The sequence below is a fragment of the Henckelia pumila genome, chromosome 4 (assembly GCF_033568475.1).
Source record: "Henckelia pumila isolate YLH828 chromosome 4, ASM3356847v2, whole genome shotgun sequence".
NCBI lineage: Eukaryota > Viridiplantae > Streptophyta > Magnoliopsida > Lamiales > Gesneriaceae > Henckelia > Henckelia pumila.
Genome location: NC_133123.1, coordinates 208,142,610 through 208,159,792, shown reverse-complemented (window position 1 = coordinate 208,159,792; position 17,183 = coordinate 208,142,610). Strand labels below are relative to the sequence as shown.

Below are 17,183 nucleotides of genomic sequence, written 5' to 3'. Positions count from 1 at the left end.
AATTGGGTTTTCCACTTTATCTGATGTTGCGGACAGCTAAGCGCAAATCTTCGCTCCCAATACTTCATGTAGTGACTCTCCGGAGTATTGCTTGATTCCACAGATTTCCTTTCGGATGTTCGCCAGCCTTCTAGAGGCTGGGAAATCATTTTCTCCAGAAAGATTCTTTTCATTTCCGTCCACGTCGTGATGGAACCAGAGGGCAAGTAATACAGCCAATCCTTAGCAGCACTCTTCAAAGAGAAAGGACAAGACTCTTCATGCTGAATCCTGCTCCTCTGTCACTTCCATGGGGTTTCATACTTGTGGTGCAAACCACAGGTGGAACATTCATTTAAGTGTTTATTCGGATCCTCCACCTGCAAGACCATGAAAAGCAAGGTACTCAGTGAATTAGATCCAGAATTCGAGCTCAAAAGTAGCATTATTTTCTAAAGTAGGAAAAGTAAATGCATCAAAGGTTGTTGATTGGGGTCAGGAGTGCCCAATTGTCGAAGGGGGGGGGGGGGGGGGGGGGGACTCCAGATTTGCATTAGCATGCCATCCTCTTCTCTCTTCTAGAAAAGCAGCTTGAGCAGGCGGTTTCTTGTTGTTAGCCTACGGAGTTCTCTCCTTCCGCCTGTGCAAAGTTCTTTCAATCTCTCTCTCCGTGTTGTAGGGGAATTAATCTTCAGAAGATTCTCTTGTAAGCCATTAACAAACCCGAAAAAAGCAACTGGGGAAAGAATATAAAAATAAAAAATAAAAAACAAGAACACAAAGAAACTAAACGCCTTCCCCGACACACGGGCGCCCAAAATTTGGCAGCGCTCAGTCGTGTCGCGCCCAAATTACACCCCGACTACCAATCAGATAAATATAAAATTATTGTAGTAGTGAGAGTAGGATCCGTTCCCACGAGTAAAGTGATCTTTATTTGTATTCTTAAAAATACTGAAAATAAATAAAAGGGGGTTTGATATTGAGATTACACTACTAGAAATTTACAGCAATTAAAAATTTAATATTATCCACTATAATGCAAGAATAAAAATTCAAACTGGAGAAAATCAATAAGAGACGAGACTTGGTTATCAGTCGACTACATCCTTGATATTCATATTCATTCCAATCCATCGATTCCCTAAAAAATAATTAATCATATTAAATATTCGTCATTGAAAATCAAATTCCTATTTAACCTATTAATTTTAGCTAATTAGAAAATAGTATTCTAAATTAACTCTTACCCCATAAATTAACCCAATACCAGCGATCAGATTTTAATCCACGGTAGTATTCAAACTAGTAAAACTGACGAATCTAGACAACACAAACACCAGCGGTTGTATTTAGCCTAGTCAATAATTGGACCCTACAATTTAATAAATTCAACAGCAGAAAATATCAAACGTAGTTGCTTCGCAAATTAGTTAATTCAAACAATTACGGATTTGAATTCTAATTTAGCTATAGTTTGCAAAACAAAATCCTAAGATGGTCAATCCTAAAATCTCGCATACAAACATGAAATAAACCAGATCAAATATTGATACTTAACAATAATTAAACACTACGAATCGAATCTCATGAATAAAATATATCAAGGTTTCGTCTCCCTCAACCAAGTATAAAAGGTTTAGCTACAACGATTCATCACCCAATCAATAAAAATTCAAAGAAGAGAAGAAAACTAGATAGAAAATTGAAACAAATAAAACCTAGCCGCCTTAGAGATCTCCCCCCCAAGTCTGATAATATTCCCCAAAAAACGGAATTAAAAGCCTAATAAAGTCTAGAGTCCAAAATAAAAGAGTTTCCAAAAATATAAAATTTTTCCCGAACAGAGTTTTTGATTTTTGATCGAACCAACTGCATCTTCTCGATGGTCATGATGCAACTTATCTCGAGTGACATTATTGATTTGTGGAGCTCTCTTAATTGGGGGACTGTGTCAAAGCATCAGTAATTTGTCTGGAATGGATTTGAGGATTACTTAGGATATTCAAAGTTTTTTTTTAATTTGTTTTTGAAAAACATCGGTTGTTTCGGTCGGTAACCGAAATAACCGATGTTTAATCGGTTCGGTTAACTCGGTTTTTATGCTAAAAATTGGTCGGTTCGGTTGTTCAAAAAAATATTTCGGTCGGTTCGGTTTTTTTAATTTCGGTTCGGTCGGTTCGGTTTTGATCGATTGCACACCCCTAGTGGTTTGTGATTTAAATAGATAGGTTATGCCGAAATTTTGAAAAATCCATATTTTATTTAGTTTAATATTAAGAAGTAGTTAGGGTTGTTTCAGGAGTATCCATAACAAACCTGTAACAAAAACCAGGAACGCACTTAGTAAAGTCAAGTGGTGGCTCTGATGGCACATGAAAGAAATGGTGTACGTGGTTTGTTATGTGAAACAGACAGTGTTGTACTTGGTATTATAACACCAACACCAACACAGTGCAGCGGAAATTTAAAGCATAAATAAAACACAAATAAATAATTTTGCACGAGTATAAAAACTCGTGCGGGTGCCTTAGGGCTAAATATAACTAGAAAACTTAAGATCAGTCTTACAAAGCAATACTAGTGATTTTACGAAAAATCAATAAATCCTAAATTTCTCAACAAGTTAAGAAATCAAACTTGCCATCCTAAATAGTGATCAGAGTAAAAACAATAAAATGCAACTCCCGTAGCCTAAATTGAAGAACCACAACAAATCTTCAAACAACACAGTTCCCACAGTGTTGTCTCTGATATCTTCAACACGAACGACAATACGGGGACACGCAATGACAAAGATTGCAAAACCGTCTTCAGAGTTCTTCAATTATTCACTGCGAATACTTCGATATATGCTCTGAGCATTGACGTCTGAAGTACCATCTTTCTTGTGCGTGAAAACTTTCTTTTATAGATTAGAATCCAAGTCTTGAAGGTTTCCTTAGATAAAGTCCTACAAGAATAAGGAAACATTATTAAGTAGAAATAAAACTCTATCAAATATATTAAATCATATGTTGATAATATCGAATACTTAATATATCTAATAAATACCTTATCAAGATATAATTTAAGTATGACAAATATATTTCATAAGATATTTGAAATATATGCAAGATATTTGCCAAATATTGTAACTTGTCTAGAAAGCAAAATCAAATATTAATTATTAATTAAGATCGAGAATATCAAGGAATTAAAATTACTTTCAAGTATGCATGTATTATGTGTTTGCATGTATTATGTGATTGCATGATTTATATGATACAAACATGTCATGACTGTATGTTGCATTCATATGCATATTGAGCTTTATTACCTTAGAGGTAACCTGTAGTAGGGAGCTCACCCTACGAGTCGTGGATGGTTGGATACGTGAGTCTTGTGTCAGGTCACCATGATTGGTTGGACACATGTACTAGTATCAGGTCACCAATATCCACTGGGTATAGGAGCCACCTCTTGAGGTGACGGCGCATCGTGCTATATACTTTGGGCCCGGTTTATGAGCATTTCTTGACCTGAGAATCTTGGTACCCAGTTTCACTTGCATACATGCACGTATAATTTCGTATACTGATACTCTCTTACTGAGCTTGTTATGCTCACGTTCCGTACTTTGTTGTATCTGGACACCCTATTCCATGGGGCAGGTCTGCGGCTGGATGAGGCAGGTGGTTCCAGGAGAGCTTAGGCAGTGTAGGGCCAGCAGGATTATTGTCTAGGCTTATGTTTTGATGTATTTGGGTTGATACATTTGGAGTTATTCGATTTAGTTGTATAACAATATTTAATCATTGTTTATGCTTTTCCACTGATTTTTTGATGTTTTTATTGATTAATTTAATTGCATGCTTAAGTTTCTGATTGGTAGGTGATCACGGCGCGGGTCACTACAATTAACGACCCAAAAGTTGGTAACGCAAAAAAAAGCATTTTTGGCAAAGTAAAACCACATAATATAATGATAATCGGCCCGTGGAAACACCAATGAGAGAATGAAATGCAATAAAGACATACCATCGGGTTATGCCTGATGATAAGTTTTTGAGATGATACAAACAATTTGCTCAACAATTGGGGCTAGTGATCAAAGTGATGCTGATATTTTAGCTACTGCACATAATATGTGGAAAGCGTCACATGAAAATAAGGCATTCAAGTGCGAAAACATGTGAAAGATTGTAATGAAGTGCGAGAAATGGACTCCCTAATCACTTGAACATCACGTTAACAAGAAGTTGATGACTTTCGAGTCAGGGGCACACACTTCTTCAACCAATCCTGACACCGATGAAAAATTTGAAATTTGATCACGTCCAATAGGGCAACAGATTACCAAAATAAAGAACAAAGACATGGTTACAGATGACGGAGAAATCATATTGAAATGGAAACAAATGCAGGAATATCAAAGAGAAAAATTGACAATAAAAGAAGCTGAGATTTGGCATAATGATGCCAAGACGCTACAGAAAGAAATCAAATTGGAACAAAAAGATTATTATTCTATACTTATGAAGGATACAAGTGAAATGAAGGAGGCCCATATTCACTACCACATGAAAATAGTTGAATCAATTTCAAAGAGACGTGGCGTGTATTAGATGTATCATTTGTTCGTTTATTTAGTTATAAGTTATGTTGGTCTCTGTTGTTTGTGTACTTTTATGTTTTTTTTAATTAATTTTTTGTTGGTCTTTTTTGGTTGTGTATGGATGCGATTAATTATGTTGTTCTTTATTATTAACTATTAATATTTTAATAATGTAGTGTTTTATTTTATTATATAATTTTAATGCTTTAATTCATAATTTTTTTAATTAGTTGTGAACTGAAAATAAAATAAACAAAAAGATTATTTAGATAAAAAATCAATATAGTGCAACGAATATTATAACATTGATTTGTGTTTTACGTATAGTATATCATTGAAGTATGTGCAATAGATAAAGTAACGTCAAATTGTGTGCAATAGATAGTATAACATTGAATTGCAAGCAATGGATATTATAAAATCTCAATTTTTATTTTACAAATATGGTCTGAAACTTTCATTTCTGTCATTCAATATTTTCAACTTCTCAACACTTACAATAAAAATGTCTGAAGATCCACGTCGTGCTATGAATCGTTCGTGAATATTGGCAAAATGAGATGTGAGAAGATGCGGAAGATAATGCAGATCGAATGATGATTAAGCTATTTGAAAAGGAAGATCAGAGACTCCAAACAGCCTGAAAGAATGCACGATCTAGAAATTTAATGAAATATGTGAATTGAGATATGAAGACAGACATTCTTGCCTTGTCAAAAATTATTTCTCCAAAAATCCTACATTCCACGATGAAGTATTTCGGAGGTGATTTCAAAGCACAGAGATTTATTCGTTTTGCATAGTCGATGCCCTTTACAAATCATTCAAAGTAATTTCAAATGGAGGAGAGACGCTGTTGGAAGACAAAGTTTTGGCATATGCAGGCATGCAGCCCCTGTCGAGTCTCTCGATGAGTACGTACAGATGGGTGAAATAACAGTCTTGGACTGCTTGGTAAACTTCCGTCAATGTGTGATTGCTATGTTTGGGGCACGATACTTGAGAATATCCAATGACGCGGACACTCAAACGATTACTTCAAATGCATGAAGAGAAACAAGGCTTCCCTGGAATATTGGACATCCTTGATTGCATGCATTGAGAGTGGAAGAATTGTCCCGTAGCTCGAAAAGAACAATATAATAGAGGCGATATGAAGTCCCAACAATAATTCTTGAAGTTGTCGCGTCTATAGACTTGTGGCTATGTCATGTTTTTTCGGCGTCGCAGGGCTGTGTAATGATATAAATATTCTGAAACAACGTTATTCAACGCCGTCCTATAAAGAAATTATCCGAATTTTCATTTTACGGTGAACGAAACATTATACAAAAGGATATTATCTTACAGATGAGATCTACCCAGAATAGGCTGCTTTCATCAAGAGCTTTTTGTGCTCTGAGGACCTCAAGAGGAAGAAATTGAAGGAAAGACAAAGAATTTGCAAGAAAGGACGTGGGGTGGGAATTTGGAGTGCTCCACGCTCGTTGGGCAATAGTTAGAGGTCCTGCACGACCTTATTAAAAGAATGATATAAAAAATATCATGTATACGTGCATTATTTTGCACAACATGATTATTGAGGACGAGAGAGATGAATCAGTCAACTGGTTGGATCAAGACCCTCGTCCACTAGCACGAATTGTCATGGGCTTTACCCAAGAATTCCGAGAATATCTCCAGAATTATAGCGATCTACGTGACATAGAAGCACATTACTAACTTCGAGCCGATTTGGTTGAACACATCTGGGCACGGTACAGAGGCGATTAGTGAGAAATAAATTATTATCATGCAATTTCTCGGTTGTGTACGTTTATATTTTTTAAATTTATCTTGGTCTTTGTTACTTGTATACGTTTATGTGTGTGCTTTTTTTTTTTTTTAAATTTATGTTGGTTTTTATTAGTTGTCTACGGATGGGATTAATCGATTCAAACTTTATTATTAACTAGCAAATAAGAACACACAATGTGTGTGATATAAAAGAAAGAAGAATGAATGTGTTTGAGATTTGTGTGAGAAATAAAGAACGTAAAAATGTGGAGAAGTGGAGTGATGATAGTTTAGATATTTTTAAAAAGAAACCAAGACACCAATTAGTTATTATAGTATGCTCACCCTTAATAAATTGTAAAAGATTATGAATGTTTTAATTATGTTGTGTTTTATTTTATTAAATCATTATAATTCCTTAAATTTTTTAATTTTGTATACGATTATAATTACATATCAATAAAATAAAATAAAATTTAATTTTTTTTTTCAGATATGGAATTATTAATTTTATACATACAATAATTTAATATTATTTATTAATTTTTTATTAAAGATTAATTAATTAAATAAAAATATTAAAAAATTATTAATCAAATTAATTTACATAATTAAGAATTATTTAAAATAAATATATTTATTATATTATAAAAATTAAGATTATAAATATAGATAATAAATAAAAATTGTAGGATGTTGTATAAAAATGATTAGTGGGATCATAAAAAGTTGTATTTTGGGTTTAGGATTGTGAAATTTATAAAAATTGTGTTTTTTTAAATAAAATTTTAAGATTTGGATTTATGTAGTGTTTGGTAGAGCAGAAAGCACTTCTCAACTTTTCTTTCACAAAATTTCAAAATTTTATGAAAAAAAACTAAACAACATTTTAAATTTCAAAATTTTGGGAAAAAAGCCGAAAACTTATTCTATAAAATCTCTTGGACACTTCCTTTAGTCATCTAGAGGTTAACTGTTTAACCAATATTATTTTGTAAGTATATCATTTCATAGTGTGGAAGGGAAGTAGCCGCGGTGCTTCAAAATTTCAATTGCACGCTCTATCCCAAAATCAAACTCCCGCCCGAGCCTACAACCTGGAAATCGTCAGCGCACAAAACCACCTCCGCGTGCCGCCGTGGACCCTAGCCGCTCCGCCGGATACCAAAAGACTATATGGACGACGTCGATCGGTTGTTCCAATGCTTCAAATGTGGAATCACTCCTCCTCGTACCTTTTCTCTCTACATTTACCCCCATTTTCGTTGATTATGTAAGAATTCATTCAAATTTACAGGTCCATTGTTCTGTGTTTCAGAGTCTGCTATCAGAGAAAGAAGGAAAGAGAAACGAAAATTAAAGCAACAGGTTTCACCACGACAAGAAGCATCCCCATGTACTGACACTCAAACGGCGAAAATATGTGCAGAGTCGAGAAACATTAGTAAACAATTCTCTCCAGTTGTGTTTTACGGCTCCCCGCACGCAGTCCCTCCGAAAAGGCCGGCTCGCTTGTTGCGATTGCTGCATGAGATTCGTGCTGATCTCGCTGAACAAAATAAATTGAGGTAGAAAGATAAGTTTCAGTTTTGTGGAAATTGATACTATCATTTTTGGATGATTGAATGAGTTTGTTTCAGGGTGGAGATATGGAAAACATTTCCAAGACAGGAAGAAGCAATAAAATTGGCGAAACAGCATGCAGATGCTCGAGTATTTAGTTACCAGGATCACGTGAATGGTGTGAGAAGGTTCCTTGTTTCGAAATATAAGGAGTTTTGGCAAAGGCAAGTGTTTGCATATCTGTTGTATCTTTTTAACTTTTGTTTGATTTGGAGTTGGGAGATGGAGAAAGTGCAAAGAAGTTGCTTACTCTGTTTAGTTTTATAGCACAATGCAGGATTTGGAACTATTCTGTCTAAATTTGTGCTCATTTTTTTGAGAATGAAAATGCCAGTAGTGTTTTTCATAAATTTTCCTTCCTGAATGAATCTATATTCAAACAGATCTCATTTCCGTCCATGTTTGTATATGAAATCGTAATTGCTCGTGCCTCTTGCATCTGAATTGTGTTATCGGTTGTTTGTTTCGATCTTTGTAGGTATAAAGGTATGATTTCTCAATTTCGACATCATTATGAAGTAATTCAAGAGGTAATAACTTCATCCTTCACGCTTTTTTGGAGCTAAGCTCAATTGGTTCCACTGATCAGACTTATTTTTTTTGGTGGAAAAACTATTATAAGTGCACCTTCACCCTTGTTTTTCCTGGATGGAGATGGGGCACTTAAAGCTGTCTTGCTGACTATTGTCATATATTTAGGGGCTACCGTGCCATTTATATTTTGATTTGGAGTTCAATAAGAGAGAGAATGCTGGTAGAAATGGAGATGAGATGGTAGATCTCCTGCTAATTGTCACCTTTGATGCGCTACTGGAGAAGTATTCTTTTCAAGGAAACCATGATATGGTGGTAGAGCTTGATTCATCTACTGAAGGTAAGATGCTTGCGAGGTATCACACTTGGCATCTTTAGAATGATTCATTTCTTTTTTTATTAAACTTAAGGCACGAGCCTGAACATTGTTATTATTTTATACAGACATAGAGGATCTGCAGGAGAGGGCCTATAGGAATGAAAATTTGCCTGCTTTTTTTACATGCTCATATGCTCTCTCTGTCTTATTATTGGCAGAAAAGTTCTCTCGACATTTAATAATCCGCTTGCCGAAGACTGCTTTCAAAGACAACTCACATGTTGGTGCATTTGTAGCTGAGGTATTTAAACCATAAGAGCATTTGGTACCCCGATATCAATTGATAGCCACACCATCTGCTCATTTACATGTTTAAGGAAAGAGTGAGAATTTTCTTGTTCTGCATACATTTACAACCTTTTTCTTGCAATAAATTGTTATGCTTAAAGATAAAGATCAAACATGTGCATCTCGTGTGGTTTTTTAAAATGTAGGTATCTTAATATATGTTTTTCACTTGATATATATTTACTAGAGAATGATGTGAAAGCTGCATCTTTTCATGTGTTATGGCCAGATTTGTTCACGCATTTACAGTTACAAAGAAAGGGATGAAAATTTTCAGAAACTGTTTGTATCCAAGGATTCGAGTTCTGATAGTCAACACCAGCCTTTTGTGGATACTGCCGTCTATTCTAGGAATCGTTGCTTTCGACTGTACTTATCATCTAAAGCGGGGAAGAAATCAGTTCTTCTTGCTAGTGGACGCTTTAAATGTAAGGATATGGTGAGCAGTGTTTTTACCCAACTTCTATAGCTCACTATGTATTTCAAAGTCTTAGCTGCATCTCTTGTCAAACGAGAATTGGCTAATATTACTTTACTGCAGCACCTTCTATGTTCTTGAATAATGACATACGCAGATAATTGGAACTGAAGGTCAACAGACATTGTATTCTAAATTAGTGGTTTGAGAATAACCGTGGAGTCAATAACAATATATAAGAATTAAGAACTGAACCATGCAATTCTTTAGTAAGTTGTGTCATAAGGTGATTAAGCAGAGTTTTTCTGTTCTTTTCCTTTTGCTATGGTCGGAGGAGTGCAGGAAGTTATCCCAGAGTCTTTCAGTTAAAGTTTTTCAATTAAAACCATGGATCACTACTCATTATTTTTTCTCATTTATTTTTGTAGACACGCATATTAAATCTCATTGCTAAACATGAATCAAGTGATTACGTGATCCCGCTGATACCGTGATCTCAATCATGAACCTCCTTTAGAATTTTACGGAGCTCTCATCTGATCCTATTGCTTGTGTCAGGATGCTCGTATACTATAGACTAATGTCTGGAAATTTTCATAAATGGAAATAAATTTCAAAACTTGATTCGTAATCTGCCATAATCCATTCAATTACATCGACAGTTCCCTTTTAATTCTCAAAGTTGCCATTGTATCTGATATGATCTTATCAAAATATGTGTCAGAACGATCGAAGAAGTTTTCATGGCATCCTTGATGTGCAACATGGACTCCGACTGTGAGAAGCTTTTGATTTGCAAAATGGATTTAGACTGTGTGAAGGAATTGCACTTTGACACTGAGGTATCTTAACCTATCTACACCCTTTTCCTTGTAAATTCTACTGCCACAGTCACCAATGCACTCTCGCTTACACAGTTAATGCTTCCAATTATTGAAAATCTTTAAATTATTTGTTGCAGAATACCAGTAATACCCAAAAACTTTCCGGCTTTCCTAGAAATTTTGACACAAATGTTTTTACAAGTTATGCTTCAATGACTTATTTAATGGGGAAATCTCCATTTCCAGCTTTGGATGATTTTGTTGAAACCATCGCTTCTCACGGAAACGTATCAGGTGCTAAGATGGTCCAAACATTTTTTTGTGTGAAGGAACTTGGCACATTTCTTTTTGTTTGAGTTGTTATCGTATATTATGAAGAGTTCGGTGCCCTTGGTCTTTCTGCCTTGAAAACAAATTCTCATTCACAGCTGAACTGGTGCCAGGAAAAATTCGTAGCTGGTACTGGCTCTCAGAATGTGGATTGCTGGTTTATAGCATGTCTAGAAATCGATATTGTGAACGAATTGGCCGTGAGCATAAAAGCAATCATGGTATCTATTTCTGAAACTCTATCGATTATTATCCTTCATGAATCTTGTGTTTCATATATTGCTCTCTGTAGCTAAACTTAATTAGATAGCAATTGTAAACAAGATGACATCCGTGGTTGTCCATTGGTTTATTGATATAGTTGAAAAAAGGATCTTTGGCGATTCAAGGGGTAGCTTAGGATCATTCATAATGATGAATTTACGGATCAGTTGACACACATTCCTTTCCTTTACTTGATTATTGGATCTCTCGGGTCTGGTTTCAGTTATTCATATTTCAAATTTTTTTCTCATCGTCGTTATTTATTCAGGAAAAGAGAATACATTTTTTTTTAGATAATCATAAACTGATGTGGATTACACGTAAGATCTTTTTGTTTCAGTTATTTATGTTATTGATATCAAAAGGGCTGTTTATTATCAAAAGTGCCATGATCCTGATTGCAGAGGTAAGCACTGCTAACATTTCTCCTCCCATATTGAAAACATTTCAATATTGTTCAAAAGGGTTTATTTGGCTGGTTGAATTTTCTAGGTTATCGATCTCCTTTGCGTCCAATCCCTGATGATCTTTGTCCAGATCCTTCCTTTACTTTCGATCATGCTAGAGACAGTAATGATCATGGACATGCCAGTTCATCCGGTGGTGAAAGTAACACAGGTAACTGTGAGAAAGAAGAGTGGTGGCATGAAGTCACCAAAGTTGCTGACCAGGTCGAAAATCTTCAGAAAGCACTGGACCTTACTCGGGTGGTTAGTCTCACTCGATTTACCAAGTTTTCTAACCCGAAGTTGCTTTTGCATATTTCTTTCGTATCCGGACTATGCTGTTCTGATTCATTAATCTTTCTTTCCAACTCCTACGAATCTGTTCCAGCCATATTCAGTAGATTCTCCAAATGTGACAGTTGCTTACTTGCTGCACACAAATTGCGTTTACCGCAAGATTAGTTGCTATACCGATTAGATATTTGGCTTGTGTCTTGCATGCATGCCAAGATGTTTTCTTGTTCCCTTGGCTCTGCCAAAGTGTTTGTCATGTAACGTGTAGCATGAAAACACTGTTTCAAATCGCCAAAGATCTTCTCAACTCGAGAGCCCTTACACAGGAACTTGACATTTTGTAAAACTTGGAACCTCCAATTTCTAAAACTATATACACAATGATGCACAACAAATATTTGATCCAACAAAAGATGCAACAGGCAGACTAACGTCACTCATCTGTATTAATGGATGCCTTATTAGTTTCGAGTAGTTTTCCATATCTTCTTTATTTTGTATCATACATTTATATGAAGTGGCATCCCGCTTCGTCGGTGTTTAACAGGACGAAGCATTTGAAGATGATGAAAACTGGTGGATGGTTGCTGAAGACAGTGCATCCCAAACAGAATTAGCCTACGTTCGACAACATTAGCAATTGTGGAAGATTTGTTTGACCAAAATTTGGAGCGCCTGCCCGGTCAGTTTTCTTCATTCACTAATAAATTTTTGTGAAAATTTTAAAATTAACAAATTCTAAGGTATTAATCTGTTCACGAGGTTTGCATGTTGCACTTCACTAATAATTTTTATCCATTCAAAAATGTTGGGGTTTAAACTGTAAGTTTGAAGTAAAATTAGCAACATGAACGTGTTAGGTGTCTGCACAGTTTTTATTGTTTGGAATTTTTTTAAAGTTTAACCAATTTTTGTATTAAAAGATTTGTCATATCTATACTATTAATCTATACTATTAATAAAGGGAGAGAGACTAATAATAACTATTTTTGGTGAGCCTTTTTTTAATATTTCAAATATACCCTTAATTTGTTGTGTTTTTTAGTTTTTTTAATTCAAATTTGATTTACTTTTTTTAATTTATTTATTTTAATATTTTTTTAATTTAGTGAAAGAATGTTTGAATTTATTCCGTCACAATTATAAATAATTATAGAATTATATTTATTTATTAAAAAAATAGTTCATATTTTATATTTTGTGTACACGCATACCAAAGTTGCTAGTCATAATTATATGTTACTTGGGTGTTTCAATCGAGCTATGAAATTAATTGTTTTTTATATCGACAATTAAGTGATTATAAGTTAATGAAGCAGTTTATTGCGGAAATATCATTATTTTGAAACTTGTTCAATTAACGTGAAGGTCATTGTTTATGCTAGTGTACACCTCAAATTCCAGAATCGATTATGGCAACGACCAAAGAAGATCCAAGTCAACGTCGCCACCACACCGCCGCCAGTCTTCCTCTCCACCACCGCACTCAACTCTCTCATCACCCATAAATCCCTCATACGCCACCTCCAATCCACCCTACCATCCCACTCCGCCACCATCAACTCCCCTCTCCGCCACACCATCAAACAAGCCCTTCGTCCTCCCTCCTCCTCATGCCTTCTTGGTGCAATTCACCATCTCTGCCCTATATGGGTGTCAAGCTTGTCACCTACTTCCCCAACAACTCGACACTCAACTTGCCTGGTGTACAAGCAGTTTATGTTCTCTTTAACTCTCTCACAGGCCAGCCCTTGGTATCCATGGATGCCACCGGGCTCACACCCTTCCGCACCGCCTGTGTTTCTGCCTTGGCTTCGTTTTACTTGTCGAGAGACGACGTCGAAACTCTTGTGATGATCGGAGCTGGTTCTTTAGCTCCACATTTGATCAAGGCACATTTGATTATAAGGCCAAGTTTGAAAAGAGTTGTGGTGTGGAATAGAACTCTTGAAAAGGCAAGCACTTTGGTTGATGAATTGACGAAAGAGGGTGATAGATTTCAAGGGGTCTGTTTTGAGAGTAATGGGTGTTTGGAAGAAACGGTGAAACTGGGGGACATCATCTCTTGTGCTACGAATTCAGAAACACCACTGGTAAAGGGGTTGGATTTGAAGGCAGGGGCACATTTAGATTTGGTGGGGTCGTTTACTCGGTCAATGAGGGAGTGCGATGATGAGGCATTGAGGAGGGGTAGGATATATATTGATAATGAGGCGGCGGTTGTGGAGGCCGGGGAATTAGTCGGTGCATTGGAGAGAGGGGTGATAATGAAGGATGAGATAGTGGGGATTTGGTGGAGTTGATCAAAGGGGAGAAACGTGGGAGGATGGATTTGGATGAGATCACTGTTTTTAAATCAGTAGGTTCTGCTGTTGTTGATCTGTTGAGTGCGCAGATTGTTTATGAATGCTGCTTGAATAATCAGGTTTATAAAAAATGATCTTTAAGGTTTGGTTGTTGATTACAAATCAAGATTTGGTTCAAACGCAATAATGTATAACCATCTTGTGTGCATATTGAACAAATTGTGTATTTGCATTTTTGTTTCCTGGTTGTTTTTGATATTGTGATGTTGAATTCGTGTCCTAAAGCATGAAAAGGTATCCATAAAGGATACCAAATGAGACTCTTGGTAGGTTTGAGCACAGCCGAGTATGGAAGCATGGCGTTGAGCCGTCAAGTATCATGCACATTGTTTTCCTTGTGTAAGTTTTAGTGGTTTCGATTCCGACCTCACTCATTGGATGATGAACCTTCTGGCAAAGGAGCAGTGGCTTTTTTTTTTTTTTTTTTTTGAAGAAACACCTAAAAACCTTGATAAATTAACTTTTCAAGCACATTATTTCTTGAATCTACACTGATCTGTTGTTTAGATTGAATTTTGTGACATTGCTTTTAAGGTCGGGGTACGAGGACTCTTGGAAGTTATACGTGAAACACGTATTCCACTTTTATGAAATTGTTGTGGAATTATACCATCATTTTTTAAGGCACCACGAAAATCGTCCCGCCATGTATTGTGTTTTTCTGAATCACGCCCCCTGTTTTTGCGGTGCCAACACATTTCCACGTTGAGGTTTTTGGTTAATCTTCCATGTTTCATTTGCTTGAACACTCAAGGTTTAAGTGTTTCAAGATATGGTTAGGCACAACAAAGAATGAAATTGCCAACCTCAAAATATAAATTTTCGCAACTCTCAACCTGAGGATCATCTTTCTTTGCCTTCAGCTTCATTCTTTGGGAGTGTAGCTGTTTCCTTTCAGCTTTGGTGCTTATGCGTGGAGAGAGGCTTGAAAACTCATTTGGATTATATCGTTCTGCGATTTTAGTTCATATTGAAGCATGATAAGAACTTCAAATATTACACATTATTGGATGCACTAAAATATGTGAGTTCCGCATCTGGAAGCCATATATCTGGAAGTATATATTTTATTCTCATATTTTGGATATAAAAGATTAGTTTTTGTTGTTAATACAAGGTGCTTTACTCATGTTTGATATATATGTCCAGAAATAAGTGGGTCACATGATGGATAGCTTTTTCAAATGTTTGTTTCAAATTCAACGGTCTATTTTGTTCCAAGATAAAAACATGGTAGAATGATCTGTATCATTCATGATGAATACATGATGGTGGGAGTGTGCATTTTAGTATGGAGCACTCAAATAGATATGGGATTGGAAAGTGAAAGATTGATTGATACAAACTAATGAGGACTAGAAATGGGATTTGATTGATTGCAAAAGAAGCCCACAATCCAGCCATCTACTGGTTTCCTCCTACAAGTTGCTCCATGTCCCAGTGTTATGACTCGCGGGGAACACACTCATTAAAGACAGCTACAACAACATAAGACGGCCAAAGTACCTCAACAAAAAGGACATTAAGGACTAGATTGTACTTACTTCCACACAATTAAAGCTTAATTTAACTTATTTGATATTTATTTTTGTAGTTTGAATGATCCAGTACCGTGCTTTACTTTACCTCTCATTTGCAAACCGCTTGGTGCGCTAGATCAGACCTCTAGTGAATGAATTCAAGTTTATTAAGGTAGTATTTGAGATAACTTGTAGGAAACATTTCTCAACGTTTTTTTCACAAAAATTCACAAAATTTCAAAATTTTGTGAAGAAAAATTTTTGAAGTACTTCCTAAAAGTTCTCCCAAACACTACCTAAATATGGTAACAACAAAGTTTTACTCTGGTGATTCTTTAGATGAAGTAGTCGTAAAATTGAGAACTTTTGAGCTTGTTTTGTTTGATTGCAAGAGTCCTTGTTTATGCTTTCCTTTATTCCTTTTAACCTGGCAGTTCCTTCCAACTGTCATTCCACAAATTCAGCAACATGGGTCATGTTACCTCTCGAGTTTCGTTTGACTTGATATGCAATGGTAATTTCCCAGTCCTGGCCTACATTAAAAATATTATGATATCTTGCTTTATTGTCCAGTGCCTCGAGTTGATGCGCTGTAGTGACCCGCGCCGTGATAACCTACTAATCAGAACTTAAGCATGCAATTAATCAATAAATAATCTTAATCAGAGTAACTGCGAAATTAAAGTCAAATAGCAGGTAAGCAAAACCTAGTGGTCAACCCTGCTATCCAGCCTTGGTCATCACCTAACCTCCCTGTCCCTGGGAGAACTACCTGCAACTGCCCCATGAAATAGGGCATCCAGCCAACAGAAAAACAAACGAAAGTGAGCCTAACATGCTCAGTACGAGATTATGAGTATACACTATTATATGCGCATGAATGCAAATGAACTGGATACCAAGACACTCAGGTCAAGAAACTAGCTTATAGACAGGGCCCAGGGTATATAGCACGTTGCGCCGTCGCCTCAGGAGGTGGCTCATATACCTAGTGGATAATGGTGACCTGATACTAGTACATGTGTTCAACCATCACGGTGACCTGACACAAGACTTACGTATCCAACCATCCACAACTCGTAGGGTGAGCACCCTACTATAGGATACCTCTAAGGTAAAGGCTCAATATGCTCATGTATGCAACATACAGTCATGACATGATGTATATAAAGGCATATAAAACATACAATCACATAATCCATGAAAATACATAATATATGCATATTCAATCTGGATATCTCGAATAATACTTCCGTACCTTACTAAGGCAGATCCTAGAATCTCCCATCTAGGTTCAAGCCTACCATGCAGCACTACAACATAAATAACCATGCATTACCTAGCATGCCAAACATCACCCACTAGGCTCTAAAAGCCTTAATTAAACTATTGCCTACTCCCTATCTACTATAGGGAACCAAAGCCATACCGTCATTCGTCGACAGCCCGCTGATGTCGCATGCCCCAGAGCCTTGGCATAGCCTAGCTACGATCCCTGGATGCCTCGCCAAAACTCCGCCGCCTGGTGCTACTGCGGACACTGTC

The 17,183-nt window shown here is 36.2% G+C and overlaps 2 protein-coding genes and 1 pseudogene across 2 annotated transcripts in view; all 3 read left to right on the top strand.

Moving 5' to 3' along the window:
• The window catches only part of LOC140862685 (uncharacterized), a 12,395-nt gene extending 7,809 nt beyond the window's left edge, over positions 1-4,586 (top strand). Inside the window, exon 3 of the mRNA XM_073265717.1 lies at positions 4,386-4,586. Coding sequence (XP_073121818.1) covers positions 4,386-4,586 — 201 coding nt within the window. The remainder of the gene's footprint in view (positions 1-4,385) is intronic.
• Positions 4,587-7,412: 2,826 nt separating this feature from the next.
• LOC140865330 (uncharacterized) lies at positions 7,413-12,435 on the top strand. The gene is made up of 13 exons (XM_073269940.1): positions 7,413-7,583; positions 7,671-7,920; positions 7,993-8,139; positions 8,454-8,505; positions 8,675-8,849; positions 9,047-9,129; positions 9,406-9,622; positions 10,330-10,436; positions 10,556-10,712; positions 10,862-10,969; positions 11,353-11,418; positions 11,505-11,722; positions 12,300-12,435. Exons 1-13 carry the CDS (start codon positions 7,529-7,531, stop codon positions 12,387-12,389), a joined length of 1,725 nt encoding a protein of 574 aa, XP_073126041.1. The 5' UTR covers positions 7,413-7,528; the 3' UTR covers positions 12,390-12,435.
• A 122-nt stretch (positions 12,436-12,557) lies between these two features.
• LOC140862684 (protein SAR DEFICIENT 4-like) lies at positions 12,558-15,580 on the top strand (annotated as a pseudogene).
• Positions 15,581-17,183: the final 1,603 nt, after the last annotated feature.